The sequence below is a fragment of the Hipposideros armiger genome, unplaced genomic scaffold (genome assembly GCF_001890085.2).
Source record: "Hipposideros armiger isolate ML-2016 unplaced genomic scaffold, ASM189008v1 scaffold_366, whole genome shotgun sequence".
Classification (NCBI taxonomy): Eukaryota; Metazoa; Chordata; class Mammalia; order Chiroptera; family Hipposideridae; genus Hipposideros; species Hipposideros armiger.
Genome location: NW_017731716.1, coordinates 234,695 through 256,634, shown reverse-complemented (window position 1 = coordinate 256,634; position 21,940 = coordinate 234,695). Strand labels below are relative to the sequence as shown.

The 21,940-nt window shown below is 37.0% G+C and overlaps 1 protein-coding gene across 7 annotated transcripts in view; it reads right to left on the bottom strand.

The window, feature by feature from the left end:
* Window positions 1–354: 354 nt before the first annotated feature.
* CLHC1 (clathrin heavy chain linker domain containing 1) overlaps window positions 355–21,940 on the bottom strand; it is a 33,643-nt gene continuing 12,057 nt past the window's right edge. For 5 of the 7 annotated variants that reach the window (XM_019662080.1, XM_019662078.1, XM_019662084.1 and 2 more), the window contains 8 exons: window positions 20,620–20,821; window positions 20,393–20,505; window positions 19,912–20,002; window positions 18,368–18,474; window positions 13,332–13,506; window positions 6,132–6,334; window positions 2,055–2,225; window positions 356–699 (listed from right to left, as the gene is read on the bottom strand). In XM_019662080.1, coding sequence (XP_019517625.1) covers window positions 503–699; window positions 2,055–2,225; window positions 6,132–6,334; window positions 13,332–13,506; window positions 18,368–18,474; window positions 19,912–20,002; window positions 20,393–20,505; window positions 20,620–20,821 — 1,259 coding nt within the window. In that variant the 3' untranslated portion in view covers window positions 356–502. Of the gene's footprint in view, window positions 700–2,054; window positions 2,226–6,131; window positions 6,335–13,331; window positions 13,507–18,367; window positions 18,475–19,911; window positions 20,003–20,392; window positions 20,506–20,619; window positions 20,822–21,940 lie in introns of all 7 variants that reach the window. The other 2 variants (XM_019662081.1, XM_019662079.1) reach the window with 2 other exon arrangements.

The window sequence follows — 21,940 nt, the reverse complement described above, 5'->3', positions numbered from 1 at the left end:
ATATAGCTCAAAGTATGGGGCACATATTTAAATTAGTAGTACAAAATTACTAAACTCTAGGTTTTCACCAGTGAGTCCAACCTTGAAATGATATCCTGCCTTTCTTGTTAAAAGTCAGGTTTGTAGCATTTGATATTTGGGAAATCAGACTAACAGACAGGATACCATTCATATCTCCCTCAGTTCTTGCTATCAAATTAGATCACCAGAAAGGAGTGTATCTAGACATTAGATAGAAATGCCTATACTGAGTTTCATACAGTTATATTCTTGGATTTTATCAAGATTCAATACAAGAAATGACAATATGGGGAACAAAAGAAGAAGTGGTATAAATGCTTCAAAAATAAATCTAAATGTCATCGTAACAAAAGAAGCATGATTTATTTCTGAGAGCTTCATACTCTAGATTTATTTATAAGTTAGTTATTCCAAAATCAGTTTGCCCAACCAACATACGCAAAATGTTGTACAAGCTCCCTTAACTGGTTAGGATATAGGACTACCAAAACACATGTTGCATTAAGTTGACTGTATCATCCTCTTCAGAAATTTCAGTAACTCCAGCCTGAGATCGAAGAATGGACATGATGTCATTAGATAACCTGCCAAAGCCATTGTGTAAACATATATCTGCCACTTCTTGCCATTTTTCTAGGGAGCAAAATGGATCATTTATCATAAGATGTTCGATTGCATCTAAGAAAAAAAATACAATATTATATAGTATGACACTTATTCTTCCTTGATAACCCACACTTAGCAATTCTTTAAAAATATAAAGTGATATCATTTCAACTCAACCTGATTCCCATAAGGTTGAGTCCTATAAGTGTAATGCACAGTCCTTAGTCCAGCTCATGGTAATTCCTTCTCCTTTTTCATTAACCTTTTCAGCCCTCAACTCAGCCCTCTACCATTTCTCACATTCCCCACTCCTCCCCGTATCTCCTTCTTGATAAGGTTAGCAGATGTTGAAGGCTACAAGAAAGGGAGCTCAGAACATGAAGAAAGTGGTTCAGCTTTATTCACAGAGTCTATACGGTACCACTAGGAACTATCAAATAACTGACAGCTTATAGTTCTACTTTTCATGACCCTTATAACACTTTTATTAATGCCCTGGTAGTACTGACCTAAGGTTTAAAAAACTCTTTGGAAAACCCTCCATCCTATCTCCAGACAGAGACCTCTTAATGATGGGGTTTCTATAACAAATATTTTTCCAAAGGAAATAAAAGAAGGATTTTGTTTATTAAAGAAAACTAATGACATTATTTACTTTTGAAAATCAATTATAGTGACCCTCTTTGGGAGATATCTATTTATGGGCTCATCTCTTATCTACTACTTGTATTACTTATGATACTTAATGAAAGAAGATGTCATTTTAGAATACTGTCATCACTATTATTTTATTTCTACCATGATAATTATGTTTCTATCAAATAAAATACTTTAATTGATATCTGTAATGATAGTTTCAAAATTATCTTCCCAAATGTGTTTTCATGTAATTTACTATTCTTTCTTTGACTCCCACATAATAATTTAATATCAAGTTGTCTGCTCAAGTTTCTATATTAAATCAGAGAAAGGAAAGAAAAAAGTGAGATCTAATTAGTTATTTTTAATCTACTACAGAGTAGGTTCAGAGTAAATATCAAATGTAAATGATATTTACATATATAATTTAAAAATGAAAAATATAAAGTATATCTACACATTTAAAATATATATAAAAATTACTAAATATACACATATGTTAATGTATTTAAAGTTTTTATAGTGTTAGCTAGTATGATTATTATGATGTTCTCCTCAAGCTTTATAAAAAATCTCTCTTCATCCTAATTCCCTCAAGAAATACATACTATTGCCAAGAGATTGCCAAGAGATAATTGACACAGTAATCTTTACATTTATAAACTCCTAAAGTAAATTCTTGCCAAGAAGAAACTCTTAGAAGATTGAATTAACTCAAACATAATAATCTTGAACCTTTCCCTAAATAACCCACTACTATTTCCTCTACAACATTTTACTCTACTTACCTTTATCTATTTCTTGAAGCAGCTTAATGCCAACTTTTTTCATATCTAAAGAGAACAGATGAAGTATAACAAGACCAAAAGATAAAAATGGTGGTTTCCCATTCCTTTCTCTAGTGAGACACTGAATTAATTCAGTGTGGGGACATAACTTTATTAGCTGCATCAGGTCATCTGAAAGCAAAAATGAAAACTATGTCTCAACATTCTAATATGATACTAGAAACTGAAGCCAGCTAATGTCTATACCTGCCAATCAACACTTCTTTTTCCAATCCTTCCAAAGCCCTCAATGAACTCAACAGTACTATCCCCAATCAAAAAAAAAGAAAAATCATGCTCAGCATAGCAAAAAAACATAGAAAACTACCTATAACAAAGAATAAGAAATTTATCAAATAACTGTCATGAAAAGAAATGTGGTATAATAAAAAGGATTAGCTTGCCAAGCAGACACCCTGCATTCTAATCAGAGCTCCATCAATCACTTAATCTTTTGGATCTCAGTTTTTGCATCTTAAAAGTGCTGGAATTGGTTATCCAATTTCTAAGGTTCCATCTAATACTATGTTATGTTTGTCTATATCTTGTTTGGGCCAACTTCTAGCGAGTAAAATGTCTTTTTTTCTGTGCTTTGCACAGAAAAGGGGCCTCAGTAATTTCTTACCCTAAAAATATCAAGTATTTAGAAACTCAAAAATGAAGATTTTAACAAGCCATTAGCTAGTTCAAGTAGCTAGAGGTTAAGCCATATGAAGTTGCCTACATTTGACCATTTTTTACTCTAAAAAATGCAATTTCATATGGTTTACTCTACTAGTTAACCACTGAGATAATCTAAGCTACAATCATCATTTATGCATATAATGTTAAAATTATTAACTTTGTGTTAACTTCCTAAATTTTTTAAAGTAAAAATATTCTTCTTGGGCCACAACACAGGTAATATTCAGAATAATTTCTGAGAGCTTTTCAAGAACTACGATAAACATAATTTGCACTCTGAAAGGCAATACGAAGTAATCTAGTGTTCAATAAATACATATTTACTGTACTGGGAACTCACATATGTTAAATCACTGCCTTTAATATTCAGTATAAGTGAGATATTATTATTCTCACATTACAAATGAGGAAACAGGCTTAGAGAAGTTAATTCTCCTGGAATTATACACACGGTATAAAGTAGAACAGTTCACCTGACCCCCAGAGTGTATGACCTTCCCATCTACAGTGCTATGACTCCAAAACAATAAATACACATGTGTGCATTGTATGTGTATGTGTATATGTATACACATGCATGCACATACAGAGAGGGAGGGAGGGAAGGATGGAGAGGGAGAGGGAGTGTGAGGGAGAGAGAGAGAGAGGGAGGGAGGGAGAGAGGGAGGGCAGGAGGGAGAGAGAGAGAGAGAGAGAGAGAGGACACAAGGTATAGCAGAATATAATTCTATATCAATAAAGCCAAACAATTAAAAATAATTTCCCTAGGGAAGAGATAGAAGTTTATGATTTGGGTCACTCAAACTATTTATATAGCACCCTCTCCCCCAGCCTCCAACATTTCATAACTCACTTATCTCTCTCTGTTTCATTCAATCAGGTATTCAAATTCCCTTCTCCATGAATTGATTAATTAACCAATATTTACTCCATTGTGTGCAAGATATGATCTCTGACTAAGCAGAAAGGACACAAATTCAAATCCTATGACCTTCCCCCACTGCTTATGACACTTCAGAATCCATTTCCTTCTTCCTTGGTTTGAAATGTTATTAAACAGAATTTATCTCATGTATGTTCTCTTTTAATAATATTATAAGGGCCTATATACCAAGTATGGTATTTGTTTAACTCACTATTACTTAGAACAGTGGTTCTCAAAATGTGATCTAGGGTCTATAAAGTCAAAACTACTTTCATGAAAATACTAACTTGTTACTTGCCTTTTTTTATTCTTTCTCTCACAGTATATACAGTAGTGTTTTCCAGAGCCTATGGGACACGTGATATTACAAGAGTCTAAATATGGGAGCAAATATAGGAAGCCAGCTATCTTCTATAATATTAAACCAGACATTACAGAGATCTCCAAAAATATAAAACAATGCCACTCTTTTCATGAAATTGTTTGATTTTGGAAAGTTATTCTTCATAAAAAAATATTTCACTTATGATAACATAGAAAGGGTTTATTGTTATTTTACAATAAATGAATAAATATTTAAAATTTTTCTGTTTTAATTTCTAATAGGATAAATATCAACAGATACAGCCAACACAAATAAAAGCTCTTTGGGATCTTCAATGCTTTTTAAAAGTGTAAAGGAGACCTGAGACCAGAGAGTTTGAGAGCCTCAGATCTAGAATAAACCATTTCCAGATACGTACATTTACTTTTTTAATGATAAAGGAGAAGGTAAACAAACAAATCATTTCAGGCTTTACTCTGGAAATTGGGGGGGAAAAATGAAGAGAATCTTTACTTCTAAAACAGATGCTCTATTAGTCAGATTTATGCTTTTGGAGCAAAAGACTCTTTTAGGACTCTTCTGTTTCTGTTTTGCTTTGATTGTGTGTTTATTTTTTTAATCTGTAAATATAAAGCTGATAGTCTAAATCTGAGAGAGAACATTTTTTTCTGAAACCAGAAAGTGTTCACAAACTATATCTGTCCCCTAACGCTGAAGATGATACCTTGGAAAGCTGTGGTTGTTTCTCATTAAAAAGTAAAATAAGCAAAGTAATTTTTCAAACAGCGTTTCTCTTTTAAGCTTAATTTTTCTCAGGTTGTTATTATTTTCACCTTATGATGTTATGCTAAATAAATTCTGCAGATAAATATCAAGGTTCTAATTACATAGGAGTGTTATTGCTTTTTAATTATTACAACATATGTTTAATTATTTTGGAGTGTAATGCACTACTAAAGGAACAGAATAATATGATAATGAGTCAATCATGTAATTAAAACCTATATTCCATGTCTAAACCCTGACTAACTAAAATAATTCTTATTTATGGAAAAATATTAATACAGAAACTGAGTCTGTATACTTTGAATAATAATAAAATATATAATTCATTTAACAAATATTAAGTAGTACTTACTATGCCAAATTCTGTTCTGTTATTGTGTGCATATAGGCAAATTACCTACCTCTTTGGACCTTAGCCTCTCTGCAGAAACATATTTTTCATCTATAAACTAGGGATGATAACAAAACCTACTTCATTGAGTTAACATAAAGATTAAGTGAGACTATGCACATAAAAGCCAAACTATTAGCTATTATAGTGATAATATCAGGCGTGCTGATATATAATGCATGAAGATATTAGTAACTTAAAAAAAAAGATTCTAAGTGAAAGTCAATTTATTGTTTGAAAATGATCTGATCAGACTCAACAGCTATAAAAGATCCTTTTTCCTGGAAAAATGTGACCTAAAAGTGCTATGTTTTGTTTCATTTTGCAATTTCTTAGAACCAGGATACATATCTTGCAAATCAGGATTGACACAGGTCTGGGACATGAGAGATGTCAAGGCTGCCTTTACGTTGACTTTGCTGCTGAACTACATTCATCATAAGAAATCAGCTCATTCAACTAGGGTCACCCTAAAAGGTCCACAGGTCTCTCAGATCACTGCCCAGTTGCAACCTAGGTGTTTTGAAATTTTGAAATGAACTTTATTTCACTAATTCTTTATTTCTAACGCTTATATCATAGTTCAGAACATATATATGACAAATAAGTTCAGCTACTTTTTAAAAATCCTTTAAGTATCATGGTCCAACATATCTGAAAAATTTATCTTTAAAATTGTATATTTCAGGACCACCCAGTTGACTGGTTATGTGTTGGAAAATACATAATGTATTCGAATATCAAACATGAAAATCAATGAGCTTCAGCTTAACTGCTTTACTGAAAATTACAAAAGAAACCTACTTATCAGTATATGTAAAACAGACTTTATAATTTAAAGCCAAAATATTGCCTACTATCATGGGTGATCTTACAATTAACGTCCAGAATTTGAATGTATACCAATAAGGAGGCTTTTTTACTTACCGGCAGTAAAGTTCTTGAGCTGTTGTATGTAGTTCATCGCCCCATGAATCTGACCCTGTTGACACAGGCAAAGAAGAGCTTTGTTGTGCAGGCCACATTCACTGTAGATAGTCTGAGCTAAAGCCAGGCACTTGGCCTTGTAGTAAGTATGGTGCTCCCCATAATCACAAATCACATCCCCAGCCTCCTCCGAAAACGTGAGCCTAGAGCAAGCAGATCAATAAGGCACACATGAGAGAGCTCTTGATCAGAATGAAATATTGGAAAATTCAGCACAGTAAAACTAGATCTTCTATGGGCTGTAAGAATTCCAAGTTAATAGGAAATTGATGTAGGAGAAATTAAACACATCTAAAATTTAGCAAAAACAAAAACTAGTAGCACTTATTCCTTTGAGGGAAGACAATTTGGCAAAACTAAACTCAAGTTGTTAAAAAAAAAATCTATGAACGTTGTTAAAACTCTCCTGAAGAGACTGGTGGGGTTTCAAATTACAAGATAAAAAAATTGTCTTATACTTGAGGATCTCAATGATCTCAGCAGTTTTCTGGATTCTAAACCCTGTAGAATATAAGAACTTACGAAGTGTTGGTTAAAGATAGTGAAACAAATTTCAGCTCAACATTAGTGACAGATCTTACAAGTATGTGTACTAAAAGGGACAGAGAAAGTGTAACACCAATGGTATTTTTTAATTGTTATAGATTTATAAGAAACAACAGGGAAAAAAAAGACATAACTGTGCGTTAGGAGACTGAAGAAGTTCTTTTGACATGGCTCAATTAAATAGATTTCACTTATGTTTCAATGCACCATCTTCATACACAATTGCAGTGAACCATCTATACTGTCACAGTAACTTCACTTAGAAACTATCAATATAAGCAAAAAACCCCAAAACATTTGGGTATGATTAAAGATATCACTTCTAATTACTGGTTGTATGAAAATTGTGCTTTAGTTATATTTTTAATTAATAGCTACAGAATAACAGCAATCACATAATGTTGGTGTCTGTATACATGTAACAAAATGCCAATAACATTAAAATGAAATCTTGGAACCCCTATAAAATGTCTCTTTACTGAAAATTCATGAAATAAAGCCCTGTGTTTGCTGCGGTGGGCAGCAGCTTGAGTATGAATTATTTAGTAAGCAGTTCCCTGTCTTCCACATTTTAATACTAAAATACAGGTTTGGGGAGCTACAGCCACATTTCCGGAGGCTGAATAAGTAATTATTTTGGTCTTTCTAGGGACTGCATTACTGGACTAACATGATAATACCAGTATTTTAGTATTTACTCCTCTTGTAAATACCATTACTTAATTTTTTTAAGTGGTCACCATCATGATGCTGTTCCACCTGAAAGAAGCTCAGAGTTGAGAACCGAGGTTGCTGGGTCTTGGCTTGTCACTTTCCAAAAAGATAATCAGGAAAGAAGAGTATGATTAAAGAGAAAAATTAACCCAAGGAGGAGAATCAAGCCCCAAAGAAGGGAACTGGCCCTGAGGGAAAAAGGAGAAAGAAATACAGGTGGGAGACGAGCCTGCGAACCTCATTGCCCTTTCCCGTCCCCCAACCCCCTCAATTCCACGCTCTTGGTTTTGTTAAAGCACCGTTCTTGCCTCTCCCCAGCCCTACGTCAGCTCTAAGGCAGCTCTTTCAGGGACTTCTGAAAGTGGATCTGAGACCAGACTGGCTCGGGAGAATACAAATGACTAATACAGAAAAGAAAATGTGTTTAACTTCACTAGTAGACTTAGGCATATTTGATTGTAAACTAGATGATAGATTTTTAAAAGTCAGAGTAAAGGTCATGTAGAATCACTAAATCTATGCATGGTATTTATTTAGTGTTATATTATAGGATAGGATTTGTACAATTACTATTCCAGAGGATAATTTTCCTCTTCTAGGAGCAATGTCTGCAATTTAGAGAGCTAATACCAGTAAAGCATCATTTCTTAAATTTTGCCTTTGTGGGTCAAGTGACTAGACTTTTCCTAGGTAAAGATGACTGAAAGAGCCAAGGTCATCTGTAATCCAGGCTGCTTTAGGGCTGCATCTGTGCTAAGCCTCAGGAAAAGAACTGGTTAGCTGTTTAAGGTAGCCTTGTGGTAAAGGCCAGATTATCAGAGTCAAAGACCAAGGGACAGAGGCTGAGAATAAAGAATGTGAGTTGCCTTGAGTATTCTATCATCTCAGGATCCTTAAAAGTGTTAGTATTGTTCCAATTTATGCAGTCAAGGAACTGCATAAGAATTTAAATTCTTACAACTAAGCTGTAGAGTTGGCCAAGAACCATCAGGATATGTAAGGAAATTAAACTTATCTGAAGTCTTTTTGCACTAGGTAACAGCTGTTGGTAATGAACATGAACTTTCTCACGATGTCCTCACATCTGAACCATTTCCCGTGTTCTCTGACGAGTACTTTTTATGGAAAGTACAGACAGAGAAAGCAAGGAGGTAAAGCATTTATACGTATACATATGAAGAAGTTTCCTAAAGTAGAATTAACTATTATGTGAACAGTAATTGAAGGCCATAGCAAGAGGCAATGGAAGAAAGTTACTTCACACTGGTAAGCAATAGTGCCATCAATCCACAACAGCTTTATGACTATCCAGAGTCGTGCAGGGGAAATGGTGAGTTTGGAATAGATGGCAGTAGGTAGTGGTATGCAAACTTGCATTTTTTTGTTTGGGACATTTCTAAGTCATGGATTTGTTGTTTAGGGAGTGCTTACATTAGTCCATCTAGCTCCCTTCTTACACACTTTTTAAAGAAAAGAACTGTCAGTAACTACTCTGTATGTAGTCTCTGACCCTATGCATTCAAGCCCTTAAGCTACAAAATAAGCAGGGCCATGGCTACTCTGCCTTCCAGTACTCACAGCCCAACCCATGTCCACAAAGACCCAGCAAAAGCTGGTATCTATCTCTATGTCGATCTTCATAAGCCGCTTCACCCAGGTCCCCTTTACCGGAGCAGTGCCTCTTTTCCAGCTGACTACTAACAGCTCACAGCTGCCTCTGTCTCCAAAGACCTGCCCTCAGCTGACTGGAGCCATCTCAACCAGATTATGCCTATCTTTCAACCTCCCAGTAGTCTAGGGTTGATGACTAATAAGAGATACAAAAGGCCAGTCCCATAGCCAAGGGGAAATAGCTCTGTGGTATGGTTTATGCTCCATACCCCTCTTCCTGTAACACTGGCCAATGCTAGACTTTACCCAAGTTCGCATCGTTGCTGGGCTCCTTCGCCTTTCCTAGCCCATCTATGCCTTCCCTTACAACATTTCCCAAGGAGAAGTCTATCAGTAAATGGCATACACCTAAATCCAAGTATCAGCCTCTCTTCAAGGAAATAGGGAACCTGAATGTTATTCCTCTCTGCCCTGTTATTTGGCAGCAGTCCTACCTTCTCATGATAATTAAAATCAGTCAGGATCTCCAGACTCACAGAGCCTAAAGCTGTAGGCATGGGAAGCACAAACTCCCTGTGATGGTTAATTTTATGTGTCAACTTGACTGGGTCGTAGAGTGCCCCGATATTTGGTCAAATGTTATTTGGGGTATGTCTGCGACGGTGTATTTGGATGAGAGTAACATTTGAATCAGCAGACTGAGTAAAGCAGAGTGCGCCCCTGAATGTGGGTAGCTATCGGAAGGTCTGAATAGCACAAAAAGGCTGACCTTCCCTCAAGTAAGGGGGATTCCTCCTGCCTGACCCCTTTAGCTGGGACATCAGTCTTTTCCTGCCTGTGGACTTACACAGAAGCGTCTTGGCTCTTCTTGGGCCCTGAGATGGCTTTGAGGCTTGAACTTACACAGTTGTCTCTCTTAGGTCTTAGGTTTTCAGCTTGCAAACTGCAGATCTTGGGACTTCTCAGCCTCCATAACTACACGAGCCAATTTCTTATGATACATATACAGAAAACATATACGAGCATATCTCCTATTGATTCTGTTTTGCTGGAGAACCTTAATACGCTCCCTAAGTGGGCTACTGGAAGTGGTAGTCGAGCAGAGCCAATCGTTATTTCCCAGACCCAAGTATTCTACCTGTTGGGGATACAGCATCATATAATTATCATTGGTTTAAGGAGTACACTTCATCCTCAAGCTACTCTATCTTCGAAGGATGGAGTGACAAACTGGCATCACTTAGTCACCGCCTGAACCATCCATGAACCAAGTTTGGGTTTTTTCTTCCTCTGTCTGCTGGTCTTAGGTAACCCGACCCCTGCATGAAGCCATAGGTGAGAACTGTGGAAGTGGTATCAGTCAGTCAGTGGTAGGTGACAGGGGTTCTGGGCCACCTAGTCGTGCAGTTTACTTGTGTGCTCTGGACCTGCCTGAACATGATCTTGGTTGTACCTGATTTGGGATGGGCTCTTCTGAGCCCACCTGACCTTATGACTTGATGAATCTATCAGAATCCAGTTCACGATGAGCAGTTCCAGTTTCACAGTCACTGATGTTCCATGGATAAATGCTCCAACTTTAGCAAGACCCAGTAATTGTTTTTTGAATGGTATATAACTGTCTGTTACAGGTAACAGATGCTCTGTTGGGACTCTGAGTAGTCCCACGCCAATTGATAACTGTTAGTGGGTAAATCAGTAACTATGATTTGATAAAGGCATGGGAACCACAGTCATCATACCAGACAAACCATCAAAACCAATAGAAGTAGAAAAGTGAGAAGAATCTAAAATGGATAATAGAGAAGAAAATGATAAATATTAATTAATATGGATGAATCTCAAAATAATTATAAGTGAAAGAAGCCAGACCAAGAAGAAAAAATATGTAATGTATGGTTTCATTTATATAATATTCTAGAAAATGCAAACTAATCTATAGTGACAGAAAGCAGATCAGTGCTTACCTAGAGATGGAGAGGGAGGTGGAATGAGGGGGTGAAAGAAAGAAGGAAGCATTATAAAGGGACATAAGAAAACATTTGAAGGTCATGGATATGTTTATTATCTTGATTGCAGTGATTTTGTGGGTGTATAGATATGCAAAACTTGTCAAATGTTATACTTTAAATTCATGCAGTTTATTTATTTTTTTGTTTTTCAAGTCATTTTATTAAAAAATGAGAAATGATTTTTTTTTAAATGAAGTTAGAGGGAACCCAAGAGACTTAAGGGTTTCTGACCCTACGACATCAACTATGAAATTATCTTGGAGTGGAGCACCAGGAAAAGTGAAACAGTATCTCATCATATACACCCCAGTGGCAGGAGGTGAAACTCAAGATGTCACTGTCAGGGGAGATACAACCAATACCATGCTGAGGGAATTAAACAAAGGGACTTGGTACACCTTATCTGTGACGGGCTTGTATGCATCTGGGGCTGGAGATGCCTTTTTTAGGGAAGGAGCAATGCTTGAAGGTAATTACTGTCATATTTTATAGAAATCCCTGAGCCTGTTGGTGATTGCATTTAGGAAGCTTAAAATGTTTTCAGAGAATGAAATTTAGAAATGTGCAATCATTTCTCTTATAAGACATCTGTATTGAAAAATAAGTAACCATAAAACTGTCTCTTATTATGAGATGTAGAATGTCAGCATCTGAAACATTTAACTTGACCAGGGAGAAGTATATTGGGGAGCTCAGTGCAAAATGAGGCCCTAGAAAAATGTCCATAAGGTCATGAGTTGGTTAAATGGAGATAGGGGTGTGACACTCAGAGTGGGAAGGGACCTTGGGAAACATCTGTGGAGGAAGAGGGTTTGGATCGTCCAAGGTAACAACAGCTGCTTCCATCACCTAGGAGGAGACAGGAACCCTATTTTGACTCTCAGTGTCTTTTCTTTTATTCAGTTTAATTTTTAATTAGTTTCAGGTGTACAACACAGTGCAATATTATACTTTTTACCCCTCAAAGTGACAACCCCCTTCTCCCAATCTGCCGCCCATATCATACATATCTATTACAATTCCATTGACCATGCAGTTTATTATGTCAATTGTATCTCCATAATGCTGTTTTTAAAAAAAACTCATCAAATTGTATGCTTTAAATATGTATAGGTTGCTGTATGTAAATTTTATTTCAATAATGTTGTAAAAAACAAATTATAGCCCTAGGACCAACTGTAATGACAAGGGCTGTGGTTCATTCCACTAACCCTCCTCTTACACGCTCCCCCCAGAATTACAGTCACAGAATCCTGGAGAAGCTGTGCCTGGCTGGAGTGAACTTAACGTGAGGAGCAAACAGATTTGTGTTGTACCGATGGATGACGAAGGCAGGTACTGTTTTGCAGTCCTGCCCAAGTCCTGCTTACTGAGCCAGTGTACCCTTCCTCAATGCTATGCATATTGGCTGTCAGTGGCCCACAGGCCTCTCCCTTCTATAGCGAATTGCCCTCGGTTGAGAGCCACCATGCCCAGGAAGTTATGTACTCTCAGTCCGTCCACAGCCCTTGAGTGACTGACAGAGAGGTATAAAAAGCCGGCCCCTTGCCTTCAGGGGAAACAGCTCTGTGGTGTGGCTTATGTTCCAGAGCCATCCCTCTAGAAATGAGGCCAAGGTTAGAACTTGCCTGTGGTCTCATCCTTGCTCGGCTCCTTCCCCTTCCCTAGTCTGCTTCATTCACTCCCTTATAGGTTTTTCTTCAGAAAGCACCCCACTATCACACATGTGTACCCAAATTCCTGTCACAGGCATTGGTACTAGGGAACCCAACCTAAGGGAGCCCTGGTACAAACATGACAATCTGTGCTGAGATGCAACTCCAAGAAGTCACCTCCTGCCTGTCCTTTCTGGCTTGTAGGTTCTCCTAAATGCTAGCTTTGCCCATGTTCCTCCTGCTTATGAGTTTTCTCCTGGATGCATCCTTTATATGTACACAGTCTGTCTGGAACCAGGTTCCTGCCTTATCCCTCCAAGCAGCATGGTACTGATCAACCCTTTTCCATCCTCACTGATCAACCTCCATCCGCCATTAGGTGACCATGAATCATCTTGTGAACTGCTGTGAGTCAACTCCTGATCAATTGTGACTAGGCCCGTTACTACACGAATGCTTAGTAAATAGTTTCTGACTGATTAACTGCAACAGGGACCGGAAATAAATGCTCAAATAATGTATCGATAAGAAAGCTATTCAATTTTTGAGAACAAACAACTTCATTAACCAATTATCAAAAATAAAAGTTTAATTTTGCTTACCTTTCCTGGGTGACCCAATTGATAACTAAATCTAAACGTTTTTCAGATAATGCACATTTGATTCCTTCCAGGGTTACTTCTGCATTAATAGGACGTCTATGAGCATGACTTGTGCTAAAGATAGCCTCAAAAAATAAGAGTAATGGAAAAGGCTTTCCTTTAATTTTTCCAATAGCTACAAAGAGAAAAAAAGTTTTTAAGTCAAATACAAATAAGAAGTACTTTGCTTTTCTTCTTCATATTATTTTCATCTCCGCAGTTTATGGCCTCAGTTTATGGTTTGGTCTCTCGAGGCACCTCCAGGCCCAATGCAGGTGGTGGCCATCTGTGGATTGCTTTGTGGCTCATGCCAGGGAGCCTTGGGCATGGCATAGGCTGTGGCTGAACTTAGCCTGCAGCGGATCCCTTCCCAAGAGGCCCCAGGGTGGCATGCCCAGTGGCCAACTTTGGACCTAGCCAGAGTATCACCCGGCCACCTCCAAGGATAACATATCAAAGGGCAGACTGGGCAGGTACCTACTAAGTGAACCCTGCTCTGTAGGGTCAGCCCCTGCACCACAGCTCCTCCACTGTAAGCATGACCAGTCCTCACAAAACATTAGCCCGAGGGTCAGTCCCTACCACTGATGTGCAAACAGCAAACAAGGCTCAACTAGAAGAGGAGGGCACACACAACCCACACAAGGGACACACCTGGAGTACCCAGCTCTGGTGACCAGGAAGACCGAGCCACTGGGCTCCACAGGACACCTACTACATAAGTCCACGCTACTAAGACCAAAAGACATAGCAGCCTTAATACACAGAAACAAACACAGAGAGGTAGCAAAATGGGGAGATAAAGAAACATGTCCCAATAAAAGAGCAGAATAAAACTCCAGAAAAAAAACTATACAATGGAGACAAACAATCTACCAGGTACAGAGCTCAAAACACTGATTATAAGGGTGCTCAATCATCTCAGGAAGAGCTTCAACAAAGAAATAGAAAACATAAAAATGGAGCTAGATAATGTAGAAAAGAACCAGTCAGAAATAAAGAATACAATAACGGAAATGAAAAATACATTAGAAGGAATCAACAGTAGATTAGATGAAGCAGAGGATCAAATCAGTGATTTAGAAGATAAGGTAGCAGAAAACACCACTCAGAACAGAATAAAAAAGAAAAAAGAGTTTTAAAAAATGAGGATGGTTTAAGGGGCCTCTGGGACATCATCAAGCATAACATTTGCATCATGGGGGTACCAGGAGGAGATAAGAACAAGGAATTCAAAACCTATTTGGAGAAAAATGTCAGAAAACTTCCCTAACCTGGCAAAGGAAAAAGATATAGAAGCCCAGGAGGCACAGAAAGTCCCGAACAAGATGAGCCCAAAGAGGCCCACACCAAGACACATCATAATTAAAATGCCATAGGTTAAAGACAAGACAGACTCTTAAAAGCAGCAAGAGAAAAGCAATCAGTTACCTACAAGGGAACTCCCATAAGACTATCAGCTTTCTCAACAGAAACTTTGCAGGCCAGAAAGGAGTGGCAGGAAAGATTCAAAGTATTGAAAAGCAGGGACCTACAACCAAGATTATTCTACCCAGCAAAGCTATCATTTAGAATCAAAGGGCAGATAAAAAGCTTCCCAGACAAGAAAAAGTATTACAAGGAATCTTAGAGAGACTTCTTTAAGATGAAAAAATAAATAAATAAAAAATACGAATAATAAAATGGCAATAACAACATATCTATCAACAATTACTTTAAACATAAGTGGATTATTGGGTTGTCGGAAATGTCATGACGTATTTTTTCTATGTTTTTCATTGCAATGACTTTTTCAACAACCCAATAAATGCTCCAATCAAAAGATAGGGTGGTTGAATGGGTAAGAAACAAGACCCTTACATATAATGTATGCTGTCTACAAAAGACTCACTTCAGATTGAAAGACACACAGACTGAAAGTAAAGGGATGGGAAAAAGATATTTCATGAAAATGAAAAAAAACACAACAACAAAAAACCAGGAACAACAACAAAAACAACTGGGGGTAGCAATACTTATACCAGACAAGATAGACTGTAAAAACGAAGGCTATAACAAGAGACAAAGGAGAACCCAGTAATCCCACTTCTGGGTTTTTACCTGAAGAAATCCAAAACGCTCCCTCAAAGGGACATGTACATCCATATGTTCATTGCAGCATTGTTTACAGTGGCCAAAATGTGAAGGCAGCCTGGGTGTCCATCAATGGATGAATGGATAAAGAGTAGGTGGTACACACAGAGGGTACCAAAAAAATGTATACACATTTAAGAAAGGAAAAACTATTAAAATTGTAATGCTCAATATATACTGATAACAAAAGATGAATACAAGTCACATTTGACTTCTGCAATTACAAGAGGTGCTCAAAGTAGTTACCATCAGTGTCCACACACTTCTGAATACGGCAAACTACTGCTTGAGCAACGATGACCAAAGTGTCCACTTGTATACATTTTTTTTGGCACCTCCCCACCCCGTGGTATATACAGTGGAATATGCTTGGCCAGGGAAGGGATTAGGTTCTTGCCATCTGTGGCAGCATAGATGGACCTGGAGAGTACAGGGCTAAGTCACGTATGTCAGACAGAGGAAGACAGATGCAATTTGATTTCGCTTATATGTGGAGTCTAAAGAACAAAATAAACCAACAAACAAAACCATAGATACAGAGAACATTTTGATGGTTTTCAGATGGGTAGGGGGTTTGGGGGTGAGTGAAAAAGGAGAAGGGATTAACAAGTACCAATTGGTTGTTACACAGTAGTCATGGGGATGTAGGGTATACATAAGGATTATAGTCAATAATATTGTAATAACTATGTATGGTGTCAGACGGGTACTAGATTTAGCTGGGTGAGAGATGGGAGGGGACTTGGGTGACAGGGTCAAAAAGGTGAAGGCCTTAAGAAGTTCAAATGGGTAGTTACAAAATAGTCATGGGGATGTAAAGTAAAGCATAGGGAACAGAGTCAATAATACGTTAATAACTATGCATAGTGCCAGGTGGGTACTAGACTAGTCAGGGAAAGATCATTTCTTAAATTACATAAATGTCTAACCACTATGCTGTACACCTGAAATTAATGTAAAATAATATTGACTGTCAGCTGTAATTGAAAAATTTAAAAAGGGGAATAAGAGATTCAAATTTCCAGGTATAAAACAAATAAGCTATGAGGATGTTATGTACAACATAGGGAATATAGTCAATAATATTGTGATAGCGTGGTATGATGTCAGGTATAAAACAAATAAGTTATGGGGATATGATGTACAACATAGGGAATATAGTCAATAATATTGTGATAAAAAATGTTGTGAATGCGTGGTATGATGTCAGATGGTTGCTGGACTTATGGTGATTACTTCTTTAGGTATATAAATGTTGAATAACAATGTTGTACATCTGAAGCTAATATAATATTGTATGTTAGCTATATTTTAATAAAAAATATTTTAAAAAGAAGAAAACATAGGATTTTAAGTTAGGCAAAGATTTCTTAGGTACAATAGCAAAAGCACAGCCATAAAAGAAAAGACTGGTAAACTGAACTTCATCAAAATTAAAAACTTTTGTGCTATAAAAAACACCAAGACAGTGAAAGGATAATCTTTAGACTGGAAGAAAATATTTGCACATCACTTATCTGATAAAGGATTTTTATCCAGAATATACAAATAACTCTTGCAACTCATTAATAAAAGCACAAATAATATAATTTTTAAATGGGCAAAGAATAGACATTTCTCCAAAGAAGATATACAAATGTAGATACATGAAAAGATGCTCAACCTTGTTAGTCATTAGGGACATGCAAATCAAAACCACAATGAGATCAAATATTAACATACTGTTACCATATAACCCAGGAACTCCACTCCCAAGTATCTAACCAAGAGAAGTAAAAACATGTTCACACAAAAAGTTGTACACACATGTTCATAGCTGCATTATTCATAACAGCCAAGAGGTGGGAACATTCCAAATGACCATCAACTGCTAGATGGATAAACTTTGACATATACCTTGCACCATATACAAAAATGAACTCAAAGTGGATCACAGAGCTAAATGTAAACCTAAAACTATAAAATCCACAGGAAAAAAAATTAGGAGAAAAATCTTTGCAGATTAGACACAGATTTCTTAGGTACAATACTAACACCACGACCCATAAAAGAAAAAAAATTCTCAAATTGGACTTCAACAAAATTAAAAACTTATACCCTTAGAAAGATATGGTTAAGACAATTAAAAGACAAGCCACAGACTAAGAGAAAATACTTGCAATTCATTTATCTGATAAAGGACTTGTATTCATACAATGGACTACTACTCATAAGTAAAAAGAGTGAACTATAAATACAACAACATGAATGAGTTTCAAAATAATTATGCTGACTGGAAGAAGTCAGTCAAAAAAGAATACTTACTATATAATTCCATTTATATAAAATTTTAGAAAATGCAAAGCAGACTGACAGCAGAGCAGTGGTTGCCTAAGGACCGGAGGTTTGGAGCGGGGGTGGGTGGGAAGTTGTGGGAGGGAAAGAGAAAGATTGGGGGAGGAGTAGAGGGCGAGAGGGACCATTAAAGAAAATGAGGGAACTTTTGGATGATACACATGTCTAAACTTATCAAACTGTGTGCTTTAAATATGTACAATTTGTTGTATGTATGTCAACTTACAACAACAAAGCTATGTTTAGAAGGAAGTGGAAAAAATTTGATAGAATATTAACATTTATTAAATCTTGATAGCACATGGCTGTTATATGTTTCTTTATACTTTTCTATATACTTGAAATATTTCATAATTTAATTTAGAAAACCTAATCAAACCTTTTAAAGTTACAGCTAAGGAAACTGAGCAAATGGTAGAGATAGGGCTGGAGCCTACATCTTTATTCTCCCAGTTCAATACTGTTTCCATTCTATCAGGGGGGAAAGTATAATTTGCATACATATATAAGGTTCAGAGAGAAATGCTTACCCTTAAATTTATCCACTGTCCCTATGCTGTGAAAAATTCTTCTAGGACTCTTCGCTGCAAAACAAGCTGCCTTTTCATAGTCACCAAGTGAGATTAATTCATTGAACCTACAACCATTGCACATTTCATTATACAAGATAAATAGTACACAAAAAAAGAAAACTAATTAGAAATGTCTAATACAGACTAAACATAGTGGCATAATAATATAGAAAAGCAATTCTAATAAACTATAACTAGATTCATTGATGCTGTAAGATGCTCTTTCACCTCTTTCCCTCATATTGTCATGTTTATAGCCTCAGAATAAAATTCTCACCTGCCAGCTGACTTTGAACCTGATCCTGTAATACTTACAGCAAGCCACAGAAAATGGAAAAAACTTGAAGTGGACTTACAATGAGCTCAGATTTTTTTTTTCTCTTATATCATCTCCAGATTAAAGGGAGTATCAGGGGAAAGAAGGGCAATCTGCTTGGAGACTCGGCCTAGGGGAAATGTTAATTGAACACAAAGGCTGCCAAGTCGAAGATCAAGAGGTGTCCTTGGTATTCAGAAGCCTATGTTGCTCTGCCAGGCATCAGCGTCCCAATTAAACACGAGACTAACACAAGAAATACAGATAATAGTTCAAATAACTTAAGCCTCTACTACTCTTCCTAGGGCAGGATGTCTTCAAATCAGCCCTTACCTCACAATTAATAAAACTATAGCAAACAGGATTTACACAGTGTTGCAGATGAATGTGGAACCCCAGAGGGGAAAAAACACTAAAGTGATATTAAGCAAAATACATAAAACTTTTAACCTCGACAAGGGTTTTCATCTCATAGCTAAAGCTGGTATACTTAGAGAAGCATACAGTGTAAGAAAATAACACAGGCTTTGGTGACCCCCAAAATGATCTTTACTCCTTCTTTGTACCATATCCACAAGGAAATCAACAGTTGAAAACTGTTTAACATGTAAGACTAAGAATATTACATGTGTTCATTACATATTGGCCTTATAGCCTATGAAGTAACCTCTTAAAGAATAAATTCTTAAATCACTTTAAGCCTCTATTGTACACCATATGTAAAAACTTAAGAATTAGGCAGACATATATCTTCTTAATATGTCACAGGATGGAAATAATAAGAAAAAAAGACTGAATTGGCTAGGATAATCTAACACAAGAAAACATTGTCAAAAACATTTTGCAACATCAGGTTGATGGTCAGGAAATACAAGAAAAAAAAAACTTAAATCAACATTGCAATCCACCTATATCCTCTGAAATCAATTTCCTAAGACCTAGACTATCAATCTACTATTTTTTTCCACAAAGAATCTTTTTTTCTTTTTAAATTCTAGCTTATTTTCTAATTTGTCTACTAGAATAGAATTTTAAATATACAAAAGCTAGAAATTACAGCTCATCAGCATGCTAAATGCTAAACATTTAATAAATATTAACTATGTATTTAATAACTATTTAAATACATATTAAAGAAACGCAATATCATTTTAACAAGAAAAATCAAATCTTTTAAAATATTTGCCTTTCGACGTAGTGAAGCAAAATTTCAGCTTCTTTTGTCTTGCCTGGGTCATCTTCACATAGTTTTTCAACAATGCCGTGGTCACCTGTAACTATCGAAAGACCCACTGGATGATACTGAAGGTTATAAATCAACAGAAAATAATGAACATATAGATGTTTAATACCAACAGCTTAACGCTATGGTTCCTAACAGCACCAGTATTTTCTAAACTGAGTGGCCTCCCTTTCCCTTTGTCCTTATTTTCTGGTACATTTTCAGGAACTGTCTCTTCGGCTCACCAAGTCTACTCTTTCCCAGTGTCTGTCAGCTGTTGAAGGAAGAAGCCCATAGGGTAACAGAGACCTAACAGAAATAAGTACATTTTTGCTTTCTTTTAAACTCAGCCTAGGGAAAATCCTCACTGTTTAGCTTCCTGGGGGAAACGAAAAAAAGTATTGTTTTCCATTATTTGTGTTAATCAAATATATAGCTAAACTACCGTGTAAATCTTTGGTTTTCTGAATTTGCTTCATGAAGTCTTGAAATGAGCAGCTCATATCAGATTTTACCCAGGAAGTCAGTGCATATGAAATAATCTGCAGTCTTTCATGACTGTAAAGATAAAAAACATCAACAATATACTGAACCTAAAATCAAACAGTGAAATATTAGAATCAACACAAAGAAAAGCTTCAGACTTTAAAAATATATAATCAACTTGCATACCGAAACTGTAACTCTTTGTTCAGATTTTCAGCTACATCTCGCTGTTTTAATATCACAACCATTGCCTCATCTAAATCCGCCTTCCTTTGAGCTGGCACATATTTTTTTGACATAACTTGTTTAATTTCAGCATATTTATCTTCAAGATGTTTCAGGTATTTCGTGAGAGCATCTAAATTGACGGATTCTTCGCAAGTCATGCCTATGGGGAAAAAGAACAAATTAAACAAGCCAAACCATGTGTGGGACTCGCGCTCAAACAGCAAGTCTTAGCAAAATAGGTCAGAGAGCTCTCTGTGTTGGGAAATAATTAAGAAATGGTAGCATGAACTTGTAGTTTACTGAACGTGAAGAGAATTAACACAATTTTAAATGGCTAGCAGTTTTAAACACATCATCAATGAAGAAAGACTCAAGGAAGACTGATTGTCCAAACCGTAGCATCTTAAGAAGGAAAATTTTAATAACTTCATCATCACATCTTGCAAACCCCTAAATATCACAGTAAATGACACCAAGAGCTTCTGCCTAACAATTCAGGATTTCTGCCCAGTGATTCCTAACCAAATCTTCCTTTAATCTACTACAGCTAAACTCAGGGTAATCTGTTTATTCTCTCCAATGCAAAGCTTATAAATGCCAGCCATATCTTCAGTCCTCTCTCCCTAATTGTCCCTGCTACTCATTATTCATCACACACACACACACACACACACACACACACACACACACACACACACACACACACACTCACACTTCAAAAGCCTTCCCTTCTCATTCAGGCTAATTGTTGCCTTTAAAGGCAGACATCAAAATTCTCCTCCAGAAACCCCCTGGATTAATCCTTGATTTTAATCATTCTCTTACCCTGAATCCTCTCAGCATTTCATCAATTTGTCAGTTATTTTGTACTTATTCATGTGTTTCTTATTTATAGTTTGCGAGTTGAAATTTTGTATTTGAGGGCCGGCCGAGTGGCGCAATGGTTAAGAACTGGCTTGGGACGCCAGAGGGCCCCGGTTCGGATCCCACATATGAGGGCCAGTGACACTGCCCTCCACGGCTGAGATGCTGAACAACAGCTCAACCTGAGTCGCCGGCAATGGCATAGGCTGTAGCCCCTGTGGCAGTGGGCTGCCATGGGCTACTGTGTGTAGCCAACAGCCAGCGTGAGCGGCCAGCAGCCGCAGTGAGCGGCTGTCCAGAAGCCGGCGACTGAACTGCCTCGCCCGGGAGGAGCGCAATGATGGTGCCAACTTGGGCCAGTGAAGCAACTGGACTGAAGAACAAAACAACGGCAACTTGTCTGTTCCCCTTCCCC